This window comes from Artemia sp. Qi Xiang Cuo, chromosome 15 (genome assembly GCF_049724085.1).
Source record: "Artemia sp. Qi Xiang Cuo chromosome 15, ASM4972408v1, whole genome shotgun sequence".
Taxonomy (NCBI): Eukaryota; Metazoa; Arthropoda; class Branchiopoda; order Anostraca; family Artemiidae; genus Artemia; species Artemia sp. Qi Xiang Cuo.
The window spans coordinates 26871917-26894445 of record NC_142808.1 but is presented as its reverse complement, the minus strand read 5'-3'; the positions used below and the strand labels follow the sequence as shown (position 1 = coordinate 26894445).

Sequence of the window (22529 nt, the reverse complement as noted above, 5' to 3'; positions counted from 1 at the left end):
TAACTGAAACCCCGTATATCTAGTCACCAAAGGCTCCAAGCCTCAGAAGAAAAAGGTATTTTGAAAACAGGGAGCTCGATTTACTAAAAAAAAAAGGGCGACCCCTCTGGCACCTGGACCCCCCTTGTAACTGTACCCGTGGATAACCGACACCCTCCGTTCGACGGTCTACTCTTTAAGTGACCCCTCGTGCCCCTCCCCCCTCGCTGCCACCCCCCCCCCGCATAACACTTTTAAGCCATTTCTTTTTAAATTGACAATATTTTTCAAACGTTACTTACGTATTATACAGACCACATCGGCGAGTTAAAGCTAGGTCAAGTCACAATGTCATTCTATCGTTACTTTTCAATTAAGCTATTGAATACTTTCTAGCAATGTCCCTTGTAAGCGTCTACGCAAATATCTTTTCGCAAAAAAATTCGCAAATCTCGTAAACTAAAGAAGTAATTACCCTTTTCATAAACATTAGTCCTTCTATTAATGAACCCATGAAGCGAGACCAGTCTTATAGCATCACAATTATATCGGTTTTTTTTTTTAAATTAAGTACATTTTATCATGACAAGTTTTTTTTAGAAAACTGACTGATCAAGTTATTAAATTGTACAAACCGCGAACTTTCTCTAATCGACTGACACACAAAAAATAGATGTAATAATAAAAAAAAAACATGTATATTCATTGAAAGAGTGTAATGACCTGTTTACATACTAGAAGAATCGGAAGGAACGTAAAGTCCTAGAAATGGAAGTTCCTACTCTACTACTAGAACTTTTAATTTCCATTCCAATGAGCCCTACCACGATATTTTAGGACTATTGGGTCGATATGATCACCCCTAGGAAAAAAAAAACAAAAAAAAAACAAATAAACACGCACCCGTGATCTTTCTTCTGGCAAACAATGCAAAATTCCACATTTTTGTAGATAGGAGCTTGAAACCTCTACAGTAGGGTTCTATGATACTCTGAATATGATGTTGTGATTTTCATAAAGGTTCTATAATTTTTAGGGGTCTTTCCCCTTTTTTCGAAAATCAGCCAAATCTCTCGAATATCTCAGGCGCGTAACTTTTGATGAGTAGGACTAAACTTGATGAAACTTATATATTTGAAATCAGCATTAAAATATAATTATTTTGATGTATCTATTTGTATCAAAATACCGTTTTCTAGAGTTTCGGTTACCATTGAGCCGGGTCGCTCCTTACTTACAGTTCGTTACCACAAACTGTTTGATGCTATAATATGCTTTAATTCCCTTTTTTGAAGACTAGGATAATTGTCGAACTTCTCGATTCTTGAGGCGCTTTTTCTTCCTCCCTGATATGTCATTTTTAGTTTGGAAGGCTATTGAACTCTTCTTCAGTTTGGAACGGCTTCCTCCCAAGCTAATTACTCAGTCGATGGAAAAATGGTTGTCGCTTGGTGTTAAGTCTCGACCATGAGATGGGTGTTCAAATGTATCCTGTTGAAATTAATCGTGAACCGTTGGATCTTGCGAGCGCTGTGTGACTGTGTATTGAAATGGATAAGAACAATCCAAGAAGTCAGTGTGCCTCTTGGGGTGTTTTCAATTGGTCCTCGTAGGCTCTTTCCAGCTGCTTTTTTCCAGCTGTATAAACTCCACAAACCATACATCTTTTTGGCCCCTTGTAATATACATCTTTTTGGCCCCTTGTTTGATACCTTGTAACATTTTTCAAAGAGAGTTTTTAATCTTGTTGTTTATTTGACAAATGCCTTAATTATCCAGATGAATTTGTAGAGAAGCAAACTTGATTGTACACTAGTTTTGGTGATGAAATCATATTTCTTTTTATTAGCTCATCTTTACTTTATAGACAATATTAGATAAAAAACAAACGTCAAATAAACTTTTCTGGCCATTCATAGACCATATATAGTGATTATGGTCCGTAATAGAGCTTAATTCTTAAGTGAAACAGAGAACTACAGATTTGTAGTTTTACAAAAAATACGAACACAATAGGGAGACTCATACAAAAGACATTGGCTCATAATAAATTGCTTTTCAACTTGAATTTAATTTAACAACTTTTTTACAGAAGAGATAAATAAAAGTTCAAATAGGGATAAAATCCTTTTAACAGACAATGTTTCACAAACAGTGAAACCTTAGAAATTCACAAAAAAATACCAGCTATTTCGGTCACATAAGTAGAAAGGGGGTACCAGCCCTACGCGAACACATGTGCTGCCATCTACAATTTAGTCTAACGCCGACGGGTCATAATTTATTCATGTTTTTATGGTTTTTGTCACTGAGAATGAAAAAACAGGATTTTTATCACTTTGATGTATTTTCATGGTTTATTGATTCTAATGGGTTCAATGACACCTCTTTCAAGGTCGATTTATTTGTTGTTTCCAAGTGTATTGTCTTCGGGGCAAAGTTTGCACATGCGCATTGACGATGGGGAAGAGATATGTTGATCTAGGACAAGAGGGGGAAATTGATTTCCTAGAAAATGATTGCGTAATCGAAAGGGAACTAAATTTCTGAGAAATTGATTACATAATCAGTGGGGAGAATGTATTGATCTGATAACGGGAAACAGGATCACGTGTCCCCTTCTAAGCCAATCAGGGAGCCGGTTACATAAGATGTCTTTCTCTAAGCCAATCAGAGAGCCGGTTACATATGGTTTCCCATTACATCACAATTCGCCCTTGAGATTTCGTATATAATGGACATGCGTTGTGATTAAACATTCAGTAAGTTCTGTGACACTATGGATATAACACTGGAATATATTGATTTGGATACTCTGGATACATCGATTTACAATGTGAGTTCTGTTTAGTAAATTTTCATAGTTTATTTTCAAATAAAATCATTTTACACAGCCCCCACAATATATACAAATTCAGGTACCCCCCCCCCTCCCACAATACAAACTTCACTATGTATTGCTTATACTCGATAGAAAGCTTAAAACATGTTCTTTTTTACCACATAAACCTAGCCTCACCCCTCCACACCCCTCTCAGTTTATGACTTTAATTCTTCCAATGAAAATAATTCTGTTTTTGATAAATTTTTTCTTGCTGTAAGCCTATCTAAAAGGGACAGTCAACTTCTGTCAGCCCTTAGCTATTAATATACCGTTTCCATTTAAGCCGCCGCTAACTTGACTTAAACATTTTTGCAGTTATTTAAACAGGTGATAATTAGCTGACTCCCCACAATTGTACATCCTGCATGTTGATCCTCACGTTAGCGACTTAACCAAAATGTTTCAGTGAAAAAGAATGTTTTTCACGACGAATTAAAACAGTTTCAAGCAAAAAGAGATTGCGATAATTAAGCTAAGACTACGCAACCTGTATGGAAGTAGAGAAACGAGTTATTTCCAAAATTATGGTCTAACAATATTTTTTTAGGACATTATGTAAAAAGGGGGAAGGGCAATGCCAAAATTCTAACACCTTCATTGTAAAGTGAAAACAAAGTGTTTCTTCGCGTGAAAAGTAAGAGGCCGGAATTTCTAAGAAAAAGAATACATAGCTTTATTATGTGTAAATTGAATAGCATTTGATTTCTGAACCAAGTATATTTCTCGCAAAATTTTACTTTTTGCTTTACTAAAAATGGGGGGAGGGGGGCTTCTTTACGATAAATGCTTTCTAGACAAATTATGGTTAGGGGTTGGGGGTACTAATTTTCCTTCTGTGAAAAAGGGGAAAATTATTTCAATTTTCTCTTATTTATAAGGCAAATTATGAAGAATGTGCACCCCCTCCACCTGAAAAGAGAGCAAGGGGTAATAATAAAACCCCTGCGAAGGCGACAGTTGTGCAGTATGGTCACTGGCCGAAGCCTCCCAGACAAGTGTTGACTGCCCAAGTCCAATCCAATCAGGAACCAATGCAACCTACCAGTGACATCGCCGTCACCGCATGTGTGCAAGCCCGTGACATCGCTGGCTCGACTGCACAAGTCCGTACCGTCACTGGCCCTACTGTACAAGCCGCAGCCCAATCTGCGCAAGAACATAACGTCGCCGGCCCGTCCGCCCTTCATAATGTGTTGCCTGGGCCTTCAAGAGCTGCCGCACCTACACAAGGTCAGGAGGTTGCCCTCCAGCATGCTATGCCAGGGCCTTCAGGCACTCAACTGCAGCCGGGATATAAAAATGTAAGCATTTCTACCTGGTTATAGAAATATCTAAACCAACCCCTTTTTCACCACTGTGTGTCAGAGATATTAAAAAGTGTGTCAGAGATATTAAAAATGTTATTTTCGCTATAATCCCCCTCCACACCCCTTGTTTTAAATTTCTCTGCCCCCCCTCTCTCAGAGATACCTAAATATAATGTAATTTTTTTTGCTTGTCAAAGAAACCACTCTTTTTTCTATCACCTTATTTTCTCTGCCTACTGTAGACATCTTCGCTATCTTTTCAACCTCATAATAATGTTTTTAGCTAATATCTAAGTAAAAGCGTGTCAGAGATATTAAAATGCTATTTTCGCTATAATCCCACACCCCTTGTTTTAAATTTCTCTACTCCCTCCCCACAGAGATATCTAAATATAATGTAATTTTTTTACCTGTCAAAGAAACCGCTCTTTTTTTAACATTTCCTATTTTCTCTGCCCACTGTAGTCATCTTCGCTATTTTTCAACCTCATAAGAATATTTTTCGTTAATTTCTAGTTTACTGTTATCTCACCATTTGAAACTCAAAATACTATTTTTCGCTAGAATATTAGTTTTAAGGGGCCTTCCAACAAGGGGCCTTCGATTCATTTAAGGGGCCTTCGATTCATTTCATCACAGTAAAAGTATGTCAGAGATATTAAAGGACATTGTTCCCCCTTTTAAATCAGGTCAATTATCGTATACATTCAGTCTGCTGAATTCTCATAGTGAAGCCAAAAAAGGCACTATATCCCGAACATAATTTCCTCATAGCAAAATCTTTGCGTTATAAACTGTATGGCTAGAAACGGATAGGCTATCAAGTAATGACCGCGGTTTTTTCAAAGCAGATAAAGAGTATTAATATGAAATGTTTTGAGGAGTTGTCTGAACAAAATCAAAACCTTCTATATCATCTTCTAGATTGTATTAAGTTGGAACTTTCAGAATATATATAGAGTAGGGAACTACATGCTACTGCTAAGCGCGTTTTTAAATAATAATCCAATTTTTAAAAATAGCAGTGATTTAGACACTTAGAAAATAAGATATTTTTCTTTTATAGGTAGTTCTGTTTCCATATTCACAATCTCCGCCCTGTTCGTCAGTTGGAGAAGACGAAGATGCGCCTGTGGAGCTCTGCAACAATTCACATATCAATGGTAATTCACTTGAAATACCGTTTAATACTAATGATTTTTTAGCTGATAATTTTAATGTTGATAATAGCGCAGTTGAGCAGGGGGACTTGAGTCCAAACACCTTACAAATTTTAGAGAATTTTTCCAATGAATTAACAGGGAACCTTCCCCCCACTGATTACATACTTCCACTTCAAACAACTGAAGTGGCTTCACATAGCCCTATTATTGAACAATGTGGGGGAGGGGGTGCTGATAATATACAAGAGGAGGAGGTAGGGGAGGGTAATATCCAATTTACGACATTTCCCGAGTTTCAACTCACAAATACAGTTTTAAATACAATAGTTGTCTACACTGCAACTTTTGGTTACCCTTTTAATTCGCTTTTGGGTGGTAATTTTGTGTTTGACCCTGTAGAAATTGTTCATGAATATGTAGATAGAATTAATGCACTGCTAGAGAACCAAATTCAGTTGTGGAGAGGGGGTAGGGATTCAATTAAGGTTTCTATTGTTTTAAAGGTGTTTTATTTAAACGAGGGAAAAAGTGAGGTATATGATCATTATGTACACACCGAGATGCGAGTGGTATATCTAAATTTACAGAATTTTGAGGGTGTTTTTTCGGACTTGATAGGTTACATTATTACACATCTCGAGAATTATAAGGGAAATAAGAGTGGGTCTGTAGTTTTATTTGTTGAAAACTTAAGCGTTAATATCTGTAAATTTAAGAAAGATTTTATTTTAAGAGGGGGGGCAGGTTGGGAAAAGGCAATAGTTATTAAATATAATCGCGATTTAGTAGGTTGTAAAGGTGTCCAGCGAATCCGTTTTGAAACAGGTCAAAAATGTTTCAAGTACGCTTTCCTCATTTCAGCTTTTGAACCTATAGCAGATGACGCTACAAAGACGAATTTAGATCACTGGGTTGTACACGGGAAGGAGGGGTCCGATTTTCCCATTGTAGATTTTTCTTGTTTAGAGGGAAAATACCCAATAACGCTCAGGTCTATTGATATTTTGAAAGGGCCAATGCCCATTTAAATATCGGCGTTACTGTGGTTTAGTATAAAACTGAATTTGAAGATGGGGTTTATTCTAAAAAGAAGGGGGTGGTGTTCCCAGTAAGAGGTCTGTTTATTGAATTGGTGAGACACTGAGTATTGTTTCTGTACACACCACCTAGTGACCCCAAATCAATTGACCTTTTTAACCCAATTACAGACATCAGTAGAGTTCTGGGGGGTGGTAGGGATCTAGGGGTACGTTTCTTCTGTCTAACATGCCTGTCACAATTCCTTAGCAATATAAAACTACGGGATCATATGAAGCATTGTAGACGGCATGGCTACCAGTCAGTGGAAACGGTTTCAGGGGATAGGGCTATTTTACATTTTAAAAGTTTTCAAAACACCCTCCTCCAGAGCAATAAAATCTGGCTGGATTGTGAAGTGAAGTTAGTGGAAGTGAACGATCTTAGATTTCCAAACCGAATCAAAGAACATCGAGCTATTGCAGTCTCCTACGCCCACGCGCAAAGAGACAGTTCTAACACTATGCAATTGTTAGAAATAGTTGAAACGTTGGACGAGGGAGAGTGTATGGTCAAGGCACTGACTAAATTAATTGGCATCGCTCATGGCACTATTTCTCGTTTGAGATATACACATTACCCACTGGTGTTGTCTGCAGAGGATCGTTTCGCGATTAAAAATAAAAAAATATGTTGGGTTTGTAAGGGGGAGTTTGAAGAGAGGGATAAGGGGAAAGGGAAAAGAGGGGGGGAAGGGGAAAGTCAGAGACCAAAATCAATTGTGGCAGGAAATATCCTCTGGGGTTAGTAATTTTAGAGGGGTAGCGCATCAATCATATAACTTAAACGTTAGCCAGCAGTTCTTTATTCCAGTTTTTATTCATAATTCAAATTATGATTTAAACTTTATTTTACCGGAACTGGCACGTGTGCACAGGGAGGGAGGGGGAGTAGATAGTCCATGGGTAAATAATTCATTTACCTTATACATCATTCCCAAATCGGCCGAGAAGCTAGTGCTTCTCAAGTTGAAATGGCAGGTAGTAAATAATGGGCATACTTGCTGGAATACAAAAAAAATGTTTTTAGATTCTTTTAGTTTTTTTCCCAAGGCATTGAGTCAATTGATTCAAGTGCAGAAAAGTGACAATTTTGATAGTTTTCCTTTGCTTAAACAGCACTTTCCAGACAGTAAAATGTATGACCTATTGACCTGTAAAGGTGTATATGCATACGACTATTACAGTTCTGGCACTCGTTTAAGCGAGGTGAAACTACCTCCAGTTGAAGCTTTCTATAATTCACTCACCAACAGTGAATGCAGAGCCGAGGAATTTGAATTTGCCAAGAAGGTGTGGTCAAAGGGGAATTGTAAAAATGGGTGGGATTATTGTAGACTGTACTTATCCAGTGACGTTTTAACTCTGTTAGATATTGTCTGCAAGATCACAGATCAAATCTATTCAGAGTTTGGACTCGATATAGGATATTATTTTTCCACGCCACATTTGGCGATGGACTTGATTTTAAAAATTAGTTGGGAGAAAATAGGCTTAATAACTGATGTAGATCAACACCTTTTTGTAGAAAGATCAATGAGGGGTGGGTATCTTTTTCATGGGGATCGCGTTTTGACAACAGATCCAAGCGGACAAAACAGCACCGGTGCAAAGTCAAATGCAGTGTTCTTGGACATGAACTCATTGTATCCCTCAGCAATGTCTCACTACTCTTTGCCGTGTGAGAAATATAAATGGCTTGAGAATCCATGTGATTTCCCCGACATTAACACCGTCGAGGACAATGGGCCACAAGGATGGTTCTTTGAAATTGATGGTCACATTCCATTGGAGCTTCATGATTCAGTCAGAGATTTTGTTTTTCCCTGTATCAATCGACCAGTGACCAGTGACTCGCTGAGCCCCTACAATCGATAATTGGTTGAGGATATGGGGATGCACTGGACCTCCTCTAAGCAAAAACTGATTGCGGATCTGGACCCTAAAGAGAATATCGTTGTTCATCATGTGCTTTTGCACTGGAGGGTGAACAATGGTTTCAAGATCACCAAAATACATAGGGTCCTGCAATTCAGTCAAAAACCATATTTAAAGACGTTTATCGACACTTTTGTTGATAAACGCTCTCGGGAAAACACCAAAGTAGAGAAGGAAATGTACAAACTAATTCTAAATTCAGCGTTTGGCAAAATGTGTGAAAGCTTACGGAACAGATCTTGTTGCGATGTCGTGACTGACCCTCAAGAGTGTGCATGATTTATTGCCGACCCCAATTTTACAACGTTCACGAGCATAGAGGCTGGCATGGTTCTTCTACACAGGAAAAAGAGAAATGTGATACTGAACAAGATTATAGCAGGAGGTAGTTCAGTACTTGAAATTTCCAAAAAGCTCATGTTGTCGTTTCTTTACAATGTGTGCAAGTTACAATGGACCAGGGAGGGGGAGGTTCAAGTTTACTATGCGGATACAGATTCTCTGCTTTTAAAAGTAAAAACCGAGGATTTATTGTGGGATTTAGAAAATGGGGAACACATCAGCTCGCGGATGGATTTCACTAACTGGAATCCATCCCTCTACCTCGAGTTGGTGAAACGTCAAGCTCCCAACCAACTACTAATGTTAAAATCAGAGACGCGGAGTGATTTGATATTCAGGGGGGTGTTCCCGGGTCCTTAAATTTATTGCTTGGAAACTCATAATAAGGATGTAAAGCAGGCGGGTAAAGAGGTGCCTACACATTTTGTAAAGAGCAATTTCAACATGAGTGTCTACAGACACTGTGTAGAAAGTATCCTGGTGCTGAGAGCACAAGTGCTTGCAATTCACTCTCTACAGTATAAAAATTATACTGTAAGAGTGGAAAAGAATGCAATGTCATGTATATCTGACAAAGTCTTTGTGCTCGAGAACGGTGTAAGCGTACTACCCCATGGCCACTACCGTATTTCAGGCCGGGTTGAATGCATAGACTATCGCAATCAACTTGGTCTGGATAAATTAACTTAAACTTAACCCAACCTAACTCAAACCTAACCTTGACCCAACCTAACCTAAACCTTTCATGAATTAACCTCACCTAAACCTTACCCAACCTGTAGCAGCAGTGACGACGACTATTGTATACTGTTTCGATCCCGGGGGGGGGGGTCCCGCCCGTGACCAACTTTCGGCCCCGCGGCTCCCCGGGGGAAGGGGGGTCCCGCCTGCGGCCGGCCTTTGGCCCGTGGCTCCCCGGAGGGTGGGGGGTCCCTTTAAATTCATAATGCTCAACTGTGCTATTTTTTTTAAGTTCATGTTCCAAGTGTTTTTTTTAAGTGCTATTGTAAAAAAAGTGTGCTACTGTACAAAAAGTGATGTTGTACAAATAGTGATGATGAACAAAAAAAAGTGTTTTTATGATAATAAGTGTTGTTGTTGTTCTTGATGAACAAAAGTTTTTTTTATAATAAATGTTGTTCTTTATGTTTGAACGGAAGTGTGTTTTTTTATCTTAATAATGTTTAAACAAGTGTCATTTTTATGTTGTTCATGTTGAACAAGTGTCATATTTATGTTGTTCATGTTTGAACAGAAGTGTTTTTCTATCTAAATAACGTTTGAATAAGTGTTTTTTTTATGTTGTTCATATTGAACAAATAGTGTTTTCATTTTGAATAAATGGCCATGAAATATTGTTTTTGTTGTTCTTGTTAACGTAGATAGATCTAAGAAAAATTACTACTACTACTTATTCATTGTATAAGTATGGTTTACAGTTAGTTGTAGTCCGACTGTTGTCAACAGCAGGAGCAGCATGTATCAATTTAAAACACCCTTCAGATCGTTTCTGTGTGGTCCGTCAATGTCGGGGAAAACAACACTTTTAGCTAAAATAATTCAAAATTGTAATAAAATGTTTTTGGAAAAACCAAAGAAAATTTATTATTGCTAAAGTATTTGGCAGTAGTCCTATGATCAAATAAAAGCCATTGCCACAACCATACCAATACAATTCATACGGGGACTTGATGTTTTCAATAGTATTGAACCAAACTCGTGGCTGATTATTGATGATTTGGCTGAATCCATTGAACAGTTCTCACAGGAAATGCTACAGTTGTTCACCGTTCATTCTCATCATGAACAGATTTCCATAACCGTAGTTCTACAAAACCTCTTTCATCAGGGCAAATGTGTGAAAACCCTTGCTTTGAATTGCACCACCTATATTATCTATCGAGTTGTTCGTCGTTCTAGCTTACTAATAACTCTCAATAAGCAAAAATATCCAGGTGCACCCAAAATTCTGCTGTCAGCGTACACTCAGGCGACAAATAAGCCCTACAGCTACACTTTGCTAGATCTTAACAAGAGCACACCCGAGGATCTACGTGTAGTCACCGACATTTTCGACAATGAAATTACCGTATATCTTCCAGTGAACAGTAGAAAAAACTATTAGTTGCCATTGTGACATTGAAGAAACTACACGAACAACGGCATTTATTTTCCATTTTAAGCACTTGAAAACCCCCACTCAGGAAGGCCATACTCAAACATGGTGCTAACAATGATTTCATTAATCTATTATCTGAACTTTGTTTAAATTTAACTGAGGACAATGTACACTTGCCAGAAGGTGTTAGACAACAGACAAAGCAACATCGTTCCATTGTACGTGCCTTGGCTTGCAAAAACAAGGGACAAATTTTAAAAGAAAACTTCTTCTTCATGCGGGTGGTAGCTTCAAGCGGGCAGTGTCAATAATTGCAGGACTTGTAAACATTTTTCTCTAGAGAATGGCTAAACCCTATAAATTGACACCATTTGAACTTGTCCTCTCGCCCGTCGAACATTTTGAAGACAATCTAAGCAAATTCATTAATGGTGAGAATATTGCCGATGACAAAAAACTGCTTTTACTTCAAGATGCATTGCGACGTGTGGACAAACATAGACCTTATCGTGATACCCGCTGTTACCATCACAGATCCCTCTTAACAGGAAACATATCCTCAAGATTCTTCAGCAGCAGCAGCAATGCAGTCAAAGGAAAAAAACATGAATTCCATCATGTCGTCCATTGGAAACCTATTGCCAATGACATATTGTAAACAGAGCTATAGCATTTTCTCATATCCCAGGTCGTTAACTGGTGGTGATCAAGACCAAGTCGACAGTACAGGGACGCGAACTATAATGCGGGGGCAAAGTTATTATCTAGTTGATTTAATTTTTGATATCGTGACGAATCCTAAGGGACATTTATCATTTTACAATAATCTATACAACTTTCTAAATGCATCAAACTTTCCCAAAAGTCTTATTGGCAATAAGCAAATTCAAAAGAAACTAAGAGAATATAGTCCTCCAACAACGCCAACACCAACACCATTTAAAAAGAAGAAGATTCAATATTGGAAAATACTAGCAGCAGCAGCAGCAGCAGCAATGATTTTATAACACCAGTGGCTGCTAGTCAAAAGCGAAGATGGATTAATTCATCCTCCAGTGCGCAAAAGGGAAGTGGACCTTACACTACGTGTTTGCGTTCAAAATGGTTTAAGTTCTGAAACATGTCTATGAAAATATTGGTTAAGCGGGAAGTCTAAGTTCCCCCAAAACACTTTCTAAAGTAGCCTCTGGCAGTAAATTAAAAAAGCAAAAGAGTATCTACAGAATGAACCGTTTTACACACTGCATCGGAATCGCAGGCTTCGTGGCCAACAATATCGACAAACTATAGCCTTTTTTCCTCTGCATATAATTCAAACGGATCTTTTAACTCTAAGCGCGATTCAACGACGTTACAATGCACCCTATAAATATATTCTAGTGGCAATCAGTGTCTTTATTCACTATGCCTATGCCATCCCGTTACGGTCAAAGAGAGGTGTTGATGTTGCTCAGGCTTTAGAAAGTATTCTTGAACAGGATTGCTATAGAAAAATTCAATCGGATCGTGGTAGCGAATTTGTTAATCCCCATGGGGCAAAAGGTTCTATTGAAATATAATACAACACTTTATCATAGTCACAGCCCGATAAAGGCTACATTGGCTGAACGATTGATAAGAACGATTTGTCTATTATTTTCAAGATATTGTACGCTGAAAAATACACCTGCTTTTAATTATGATTTAGATAAAATCAAGCGGATATGCAACCATCGACCCCCTCGATCTCTGTCCAAATCAAGCCCTCGGGAAGTTCATTGCAATGAAAATACAATTGATAGTTTTTTAAAGTAATATTTCAATGGTGGTATTGAGAAGAAGAAGAAAAAGAAGAAATTTAATTTTGATGATACTGTTCGAATGAATAAAGCCACCAATATTTTTGAAAAGGGAAATTATTCATGGAGTACAGAACTTTTAAAGGTATCGAAAATCCTAGACATCGAACCCACGACATATCGACTGCGAGACACCAAAGATGATGTGATTCTTGGCGGTTTTTATGAGTATGAACTGCAAAAAGTTAGAAACACTAGCGAAATTTATCAAATTGAAAATATATTAGAGTCGTACTCGTAGGGGCCAGAGACAGTTGCCTGCTCGCTGGCTAGGATACAACTCTGATTTTGATTCTTGGGTCAGTGCTAAAGACATTAACAATGCCCAATGATTTCTATGTGACTTTCATGTCTAATGTATCTGATCCTCTCTATATTGACTTGAACAGAACAAGTGATTTTTGGACGAAACTCTCTCCCACCATCAAATTCGACGATATTGTAAAGTATGAAGTGGCTCTTGTCGACTGTATTCTCAAAAATACCTACGACATCCTGAGAAAAGATCGTAAATATGATATAAAAATTAGACCCTATGATTGGCCGCCACCAACCTCGGTGATCAAGAACAAATTCAAAAGATCAATTGGATGGATTATCCATACATTTAATTACCCTACGAGGAACTCACCTTTATGAATGATTTATATCGTTCTATTAATAAAAGAATTTCCGCTCGTAAAAAAGGAGCTTTTCATTTCAACTATTCAAAGGAGGAGGGTAAGATCTACATTAGTTCACCTATGGCCAATGAAAAGGTTATTCTCAATGACAATCTAAAGGACGTTCATGGCTTTAAGCTCAATATAATCAAAGGTAAAAGTGCCGGAAACACTAATTTCATTTTTGCTGACTACCCTCCTGCCTTCTCCACGGACACATGTATATTTCTCTACGCTTCATTTGTGGAAACATCCCGGGTTGGTAATTCAAATGTTCCCCTCCTACGGGTTCTTGAACGAAAAACCAATCAAGAACATATTCACCACTATAATATAAAGCATCTTCAGTATATTCCCGTAAACACTTCCTATTTGGAACTCTGTCTGTTAACACTAAGAACTGAATTAGATGATCCCCTAGCAATTTCAAAAGGTTTGGCTGTGATTACATGCCATTTTCGTCCCATCGTTCAACAACAAGATGTCTAATAATATAAAAGTGGTATTCATTTGTCCTGATATTGACTGCTATGTTAATACTCTTGGCCCAAGACAACAGGGCAATGGAATGGACTATTACAAAGAGCACTCGTCAATGTTTGGCTATGGTCTTGGCAGTTGGTTTGGTAAGCTGTTTCGCTCTTCACTACCACTGGCTAGAAAATATCTTGTACCGGCTGCGACAGATTTTGCATCCTCTACAGTATACGATTGGGTTTCTGGCAAGGATTTTAAAAAAAGTGCTACGGAAAATCTTAGGTCCAGTGCGAGAACGCTTGGCGAGAGATTATAACAAAATGGAAAAGGTTTAAAAAGGTCGAGAAACAATGCATGACTCATCAGTCTCTATTCAGGTCAGAAACGAAAGACATCACCCCTGTCAAAGAAAAGAAGGAAAAGGCCGACACGTACTGTAAACAGTAGTAGAAGAAGAAGAAGTCCCAGGAAGAGAATTGTCAGATCGAAACTAGATTTCTTTTCCTAAATTGTCCTACCTACCGCATAAGGATTCTCAACCTTCAATCACCGCTTCATTGAATCTATTCAATGCAGAAAATGTTGATGTGAGTGTCAAGCATGGATACTATGAACAATTTTATCCTTAAAACCCCTCTCCAATAATATCCACTTTCAAATTTATTCCAATGTAAACTATTTTATGGACATATCTTCGACATTTATAGATTTACAAATGAAAGTCCGGAAATCCGATAATACATTGCCAATTCTTGCCGATGGAATATCCTATGAAAATTGTATATTACATAATTTATTTCGTCAAATCAGTGTCTACATCAATGGCACGCTGGTGAGCACAAGCAACAATCTCTCAAATTATACAAGGTATATGCAATTCATGCTGATGACACCCAATTCATACAAGTAATTGAGAGGAACCTCCAATGGATATGAATATATTACTAATACTGATAGTACAGATGCACTTAAAAATGCTACTACTAGTGAATTACATCTAGTGGGAAAAATCTATCATGAAATATATAATATACCCCAATGGCTACCACCCAATGTTAAAGTGGATATAAAATTGACGCTTGCACCATCCAATTTCATATTGAGAAAAGAACCTGCGGATCACCAATCAACGTCATATTGCCATGGGGTCACGCACCTTCACCGACTCATCCTTTATCAATGGTGAAATTCCATCAAAACTCGCTTTGGCATTTGTAAAAATGCTAGTGCAATAGGATCGTTTACTGGATGTCCACATAAATTCGAAATTTTTGGGTTTTCATCTCTTGTTTGCAAAGTAAACGGCATCCCCCTCTACAATCATCTTTTGATAAATCCTATAGAACATTGTATGAGTTAACCATGCAAACCCTAGATCATGATTCACAACTATTTGAAAATGGTATAACCGAAGAAATGTTTGCTAAAACACATGGTATCATTGTATTGGATTTGTCTGGAACCCAAGATATGAGCATAGTACGTACGGGGAGTGTGCATTTAGAGTGTACATTTGCCGACCCATTGGCTGAGAGTATTGCACTAATCTCACTAAATCAATATGAAACCTATTGGGAAATCACTCCCGAAGGCAGTGTTCTACTAGACTTGGCACCAAGAACACTAGTCAAATAATCAATGTATTTAATATGGATTCCTACATGTTCCAGTACAAATCCTATTGTCTGCCCTCGGACTTTCTTGGAAAAATTCAAAGTGTCAACAATACCTTAATTACTGTTAATAGCAGTCCGTCGACTGTACTGACGGGTCATTGGCTGTGGATCTTTCAAACAATGAAGACGATTGAATTTTTTGATCCTCTTGGTCTACCCTTTACATTCTACACACCCTACATCAGCAACTAAATTGAAAGCAGTGGTAAAACTATTATTCAAAATCGGAGGAGAGTGCAGGATCTGACGACTAAAAGCTGTGGCTTCCATGCACTACTATATTTTGTGTTCCGATGTCACGGCTATATTTACAAGCAGTTTATCAACATTTATGTAGATAATCCATGCCTGAACGACTTTCTAGTGGAAAATATCCTCTCAGACCTGTATAATATAAATTTCAGTGCCCTAAGAGAAAAGTGCTTAAAAATTTTTTGTGAATTTGTTTATTAATAAAAATAATGTATGTACATGATAAAAACAACTTTTCTTCACTTTAGATTTCTTCATCGATGTATAGGCAACTGTCGTGAACCACTAATGCTGGTAAATCATTTGGATTCATTTTATATTGATCTTTATTGGCTGAAATGTCGGGATTACTCTCCCGACGGCTCTGTGAACTTTTAACCCTGTCACATATCCGCGCATAGTCAATGATATAATTTAAGCTCGTATTGCGAAATTCAAGTCTTGTCAACTGTCCATCTAAAACAGAATCAAACGAATTGTATCCTGAAGGTTAATCACAATTGGTAACTGCCAAATAAAATTCACTAGGTTTATAGTCATAATAGACAGTGTCGTCACAATGATGAAGTAGAAACCAAATTGTCTTGTTACCCCAACAGTTGAATCGTAGACCAGATTCTTCCTCCCAGAATAATTTAAATCCACGACGATACCAATCTCGTAGAAATAAACTAAAATCACGTTTGGAATTCTTTCCAATCATAGCCGGGTAAGTATTCTCCCACTGATCATATTTATCATAGTGACAATTGGAGCACAGATATCCTCTAGGGTGAAAGTCACAAATCTCTTCAAGACATGAATTACATCCTTTAATTTTTACTGTATAGCCTCTTTGTAATTTACAAGGACTACATAGTTTGCACTTTTCATTATGGCCATCAATAATTGTACAGTTCTCCCATTGAGTCCAACTGCCAAGAGTGTACATGCACAGTGGACATATATAGAAAATTTTTTGGTTTCCGATGTCAACTCTCTCACAGCTAAAACGAAATGATCGTCCTCGATCGATAAGTTCAGGGCGGAGGAATGGGAGAGGAGTAATTCTGTGACGTCACCTCTTTCGAATGGTGGGGGAGCGATCTACATAGAATTTATGGCAGTGTTTTCAAAAGTATATCCACGATATTATTTTGATTAGTTCCAATTAATATATCAATAAATTGAGTATAAGCATTTGAGTCACATCGAGAAAGCTTCATACAATAGTCCAATGGGGGAGAATCAGTTTTCATTATATTGTCAAGTGTTCCCCGAAAGAATATCTTGTGTTGAAGAGATAACTCGAGAAAATCATCATCCAAAATCAAATGTTTTTTCATAAACACCAGATTCAATCTAATTCTAACTTTCTCAAATTTATTCATTATTCAATCCATTCACTCTGACTGCTGACTCTAGACTGAATATGATTCGTTAGCCTAACATTCTAACAAAAAGAAAGGGAACATTTTCGATTTCGAAACAATTTTAGAGCTGTCACTGACCCCATTAGAATCCATAAACCATGAAAATACATCAAACTGAGACAAATCCTGTTTTTTCATTCTCAGTGACAAAAACCATAAAATCATGCATAAATTATATAGGCCCGGGAGATTATGTAATTAATTTCTCAGAAATTTAGTTCCCCTTCGATTACGCAATCAAGTTCTCGGAAATCCATTTCCCCCCTCTTGTCCTAGATCAATACATCTCTTCCCCACCGTTAATGCGCAAGTGCAAACTTCGCCCCGGAAACAATACACTTGGAAACAACAAATAAATCGACCTTGAAAGAGGTGTCATTGACCCCATTAGAATCAATAAACCATGAAAATACATCAAAGTGCGAATAATCCTGTTTTTTCATTCTCAGTGACAAAAACCATAAAAACATGCATAAATTATGTAGGCCCGGGAGATTATGTAGTCAATTTCTCAGAAATTCAGTTCCCCTTCGATTACGCAATCAATTTCTCGGAAATCCATTTCCCCCCTCTTTTCTTAGATCAATATATCTCTTCCCCATCGTCAATGCGCATGTGCAAACTTCGCCCCGGAGACAATACACTTGGAAACAACAAATAAATCGACCTTGAAAGAGGTGCCATTGACCCCATTAGAATCAATAAACCATGAAAATGCATCAAAATGATAAAAATCCTGTTTTTTCATTCTCAGTGACAAAAACCATAAAAACATGCATAAATGATAGCCCATCAGCGTTAGACTAAATTGTAGATGGCAGCACATGTGTTCTCGTAGGGCTGGTACCCCCCTTTCTACTCACATATGCAGTAACCGTCATCAGTAGTAAAACTAAAAAAAATTAAAACAATAGTTTATATACGAAATCAAATAAAACTACATATTGTTTAATTCTCTAATTCTTTTCAAAGTAAAGGCGGAAGCTAGCCTCTTAGACCCTCTTGGATTCGGTTCATTAGCGTTCACTGATATAACACTTGGACAGAGGTCAACTACATTGGGTGAATTGAACTTTACTCTGTCAGATTTTAATAAATTATGATAGAGTTCAGCCCAAATTCACCTGTATTATGATTCAAAGTTATATTCTTGAATAATATTTTCTTTATTTCAAGAGTTTCACGAAAATATTGCTTTAAACCTCGGCCCCTAGAAGTTAAAGAGACATTATCGAACAAAATAAAATGGTCTGAAAAATTGGAAATATGTTCTTAAAGGGCTGCAGTAAAATCTTCAGACTTAGAATCTTGCTTTAAAGTCGAAGAAATAGAATCTTTACGCTGTAATAATCTCATTTCCAAATTCTGGTTAGTTACGTAAATTATTCACGGAAAAGACACAAATATCTATAACGACTAACAGCATTCATTAGTACTGTCCCTTAGTCTGAACTGAGTACCACATATAATTCGCGAGTTTTCTAGGAAGAAACGTGACTGACTCACCAGATACGTTGTCAGAGACAGACTCACAAGCCTCTCTCCGATTGCGTCGCAAATTGCCAATACTTCCAGCTGGACAAGATGCGGCGCCGTTACCGACGTCGCGACGACAAAACCGCACACCAACGGCTCAAGATAAAACAAGGTATGCCAATTTATTGTTTTACTTATTAAGAATATGCACAATCAGTCAGTCTATTTTTATTTTAGCAAAATTCCTGTAACAAGAAAACACAAGAACACATAAATACAATAGATGGACAAACAAAAACAGGCATAAAAGTACGCAAAAAAATAACTACAGCGTGAAGCAATTAGCGAGTAAACGCTGCCAAACAGGGAGGCATAAAAATACCGTAGGAGTTGAAAAATTGACAGGTGAATTTAGAGACTCAAGGACTAATATTTGCCAGTCAGTTCAGAGTAAGCAGGAGTGTGGACCGACAAATTTTATAAGCAGTTCAAAAAGTATTGCTACCTCAGTAGTGAGGCCATGATTACTTTTGTGGGTCAGATAGCATATTAACATTGTATTTCCGTTAGTCAGATAGGGGGTGTACAAATGTAGCTCCTAGCATCTCGCACCTGTTACCGGCTGGCAAGGTTTCCAGATGCTATGACACAATATAATTACTTGAATTGTGGTCAGGACAATAGGGAAATTAGCATTGAATTTCAAACGCAGGCCTTTTTAAAGGCCTGCCACCACGACATGCCCTGTTTCTAACTGGCAAGATTCTCAGATGCTATGACACAATATAATTACTTGAAGTGTGGTCAGAATAATAGGAAAATTAGCATTGGGTTTTAAACGCACGGATAGCAGATTAACATAATTTTTCCGTGAGTCAGATAGGGCGTGTACAAGTGTAGCTCCTAGCCCCTCGCACCTGCTACCGGATGGCATGATTCCCAGATGCTATGATACAACATAATTACTTGATTTGTGGTCAGGAGAGTAGGGAAATTAGCAATGGATTTCAAACGTAGCCCTGTGACATCACGACATGCCCTGTTTCTAGCTGGCAAGATTCTCAGATGCTATGACACAATATAATTACTTGAAGTGTGGTCAGGATAGTAGGGAAATTAGCAGTGGATTTCCAACGCAGCCCTGTGACATCACGGCAGCCATAGGAAAAATAGCATAGAATTCTGGTTCCGTGACCCCAGAAAGCAGGTCCGACAGGTTTTGGTCATGTATTGTTACGTCATTTGACACACCCCTTTTCTGAGCATGCATTGTTTTTAGGCAAAATCGAGTCCAGTACAAATTAAAGACTGTAATTCCTGTCTTGAAGAAATTTGTGAGTCTCATAATAGAGTATTCTTATGCGCAAATTGTCACTGTGATAAATGCAATCAATGGTAAAATACTTACCCTGGTCTGATTGTAAAAAACCTAAAACGTGAGTTCAGTTTATTTTTGAGAGACTGGCATCGTTGCGGTTTTAAATTATTTGGGAAAAAGAACCTGTTCTACGCTTCAACTGCTGGAATAATAAAAGACTCTGGCTTTTAAACATCACAGTGAAGATACTGGCTATTATGATTATAAACCTACGACTTTTATTTGGCCATTACAGAAAGTGATTCTTCACATGAGAATTGTTATTGGATGTGAAAGTACCGCTGGCACCACCTATTGGATGTGTAAGTACCACTGGCACCACTTATTGGATATGTAACGTACGGGGGTCACCACTTTTAAAGGCAAAAATGGCACAAAGAGTTGCTATGCCACTTACTGGAGGGGGAGATCCCTCGTCGGCCCAAAATAGTGGGATTTCCGCGGTTACTTCAACGGTTCTTTATCTACTCGCGTGATCGGATGGTCCAGGGTCACTTTTAAAAGCCAAGGTTTACCGATAAGATTTCTAACTATCTCTTTAGACTCGACCTAGGCTGAAAAGTTAAAAGAGTACATAGTATAAGAAAAAGTCTTACTGTATTCAATTCACGCTATACAAGAACTCAAAACGGAACTACCTAAATCACACTTCCAATTCTCCAACTCGCTCAGCCGCGAGTTGGGTGATGGGGGTGGTGGGTGAATTTTCCCAGCCAATCAAAGGGCTTACTAAATTACTGGTCAACCTCCCTAACTGCGCAATTTCTTACCTCGTGGTCTATTAAGCGACTACGCAATTAAAAGGACCCAAAATTGCGTCACAAAATAAAAGGAAGATTAATAATTATTACTAGGGGATGGAAAATAATTAAGGGATCAAAAGAAAGGAATCTGGGGGGGGGGGGAAATTTATCTGAACAAACTGGGACCAAGGGTTCCAACACCTCCCTCCTAAGATAAATGGCCCGCATCCCCGGTGGATTGGGTGGAAACTCAGACATAAAGTAAATAATATTAAACTCAAAATCACTAAAGCTGTATCTTCTCTCTTTTCACCGCTTGGCTCAGGATTCGTCGCCATCCCCACGTCTCCATTGTAGAAATCCCCATGGTCTAGATCGTCTAACATCCGTATTTCGTCTCGAAAATCGACGTCCCCAAGATTCGTAGAAATTCATTGTGCACAGCACAATCAAAAACTAAAATTTACTTGCTCTCACGAATTTACATTTGAGAGGAGCAGAGAATCAGTTCCTGGCACTTCCGATGATGCCAGCCATCGTGAAAAATTGGCTGCACTAGCCTCTTAATTTCCATCTGTGGAAACAACCCCACATCTCAATAAAAAAGTAAATTGCCCCTTGGCATAATTTCAAATAGTTTAAGGCCGAAAATGCAAAGGCCTGTGAAAACGATAAGGGTACTGGGAATGAAGTAAAATTTTGAGCGAGCCATGAATCGCCTTTTTTCTGGGTTCCCTCCCCTGGGATAATCAAATGCAGAATATGCGTTGATGCTAATTGAAAATTAAATTTGGATATATCTCCGACAGAATACAATTTGCCGGAAATAATTGTCGGTTCCCATGAACAATAACAACTATGAATAGGGTTACTGGACAAAGGTTTGGGTGAAGTATGAAGTGACTGGGAGAGAGTATTCCCCAAGGACTCCAGATCAGAGAGGCAAAACCTCGGTAAAGGGACCACAACTTGTCCGCCAGTTGTGCATTTAGGAATAGGACTATCTCTCGCGACTTTCCCGCAGGGGATATTCCCCAAGGGATTCCTCCCCCTCATAAAAGAACGAACCCTCTTTTGAGTTGATCAGACCAATATAAGATTCCTTTCCAAATCCTTCCAATCCGACTCAACATTCTATATCTCCCAACTTTCCCCAAACCCGTCGTAGGTCATTCAACTCTATTTTGTTACCATCTTGTTTTATTCCCCGTGGGTCTTTGACCTCTTTTCCCCCTTATTATTTATGTTATCAAGGCACAGCCCATCCAACATTCTATTTTTCGCCACTGCAGGCTGAATCTCAAGATTTTTTTTCTTTTTTACACTCCTCTTTTCATCTCTAATTTTCTCAATTTTGTTATTCGCACAAAATAATAAATCATTGTTAAATCTGATTTGGACTCCAGTGTCCACCATCTTTGACTGCATCACTTCATTGTAGCTTTGTTTAATATCTCTTTTCTCTCTTTTACTTCTCTTTACTTTTACCGCAGAAACAAATATTTCATCAAATGGGAAACTCCGACATTTGGTTTTTAATATTCTACTAAAATTTCTCGAACTTTCCGAGGAAAAGCGCGTACAATAAATTTCGTCTCCTTTCTTTCTTGTACAATCAGTGCTTCATTCTGGCCTGTACTTGTTAGCGTCTCATATTCATTAAAAGTGTTTTCAAGTTTTCCATTTTCTGGAAATTTTCCCGAAAAATCATTCTCGCGCGTATTATTTTCAATATTCTTTGGTCTGTTTACTTCTGCATCCCATTTCTGTTGATTATCAATATTTCGAATACGCGTATCAAGTATTT

General features: G+C 38.0%; 1 protein-coding gene across 1 annotated transcript in view; it reads left to right on the top strand.

Moving 5' to 3' along the window:
- LOC148943507 (uncharacterized) overlaps positions 1–22529 on the top strand; it is a 452088-nt gene that overhangs the window by 243306 nt on the left and 186253 nt on the right. The window contains exon 13 of the mRNA XM_089100994.1: positions 18611–18773. Coding sequence (XP_088957120.1) covers positions 18611–18773 — 163 coding nt within the window. The remainder of the gene's footprint in view (positions 1–18610; positions 18774–22529) is intronic.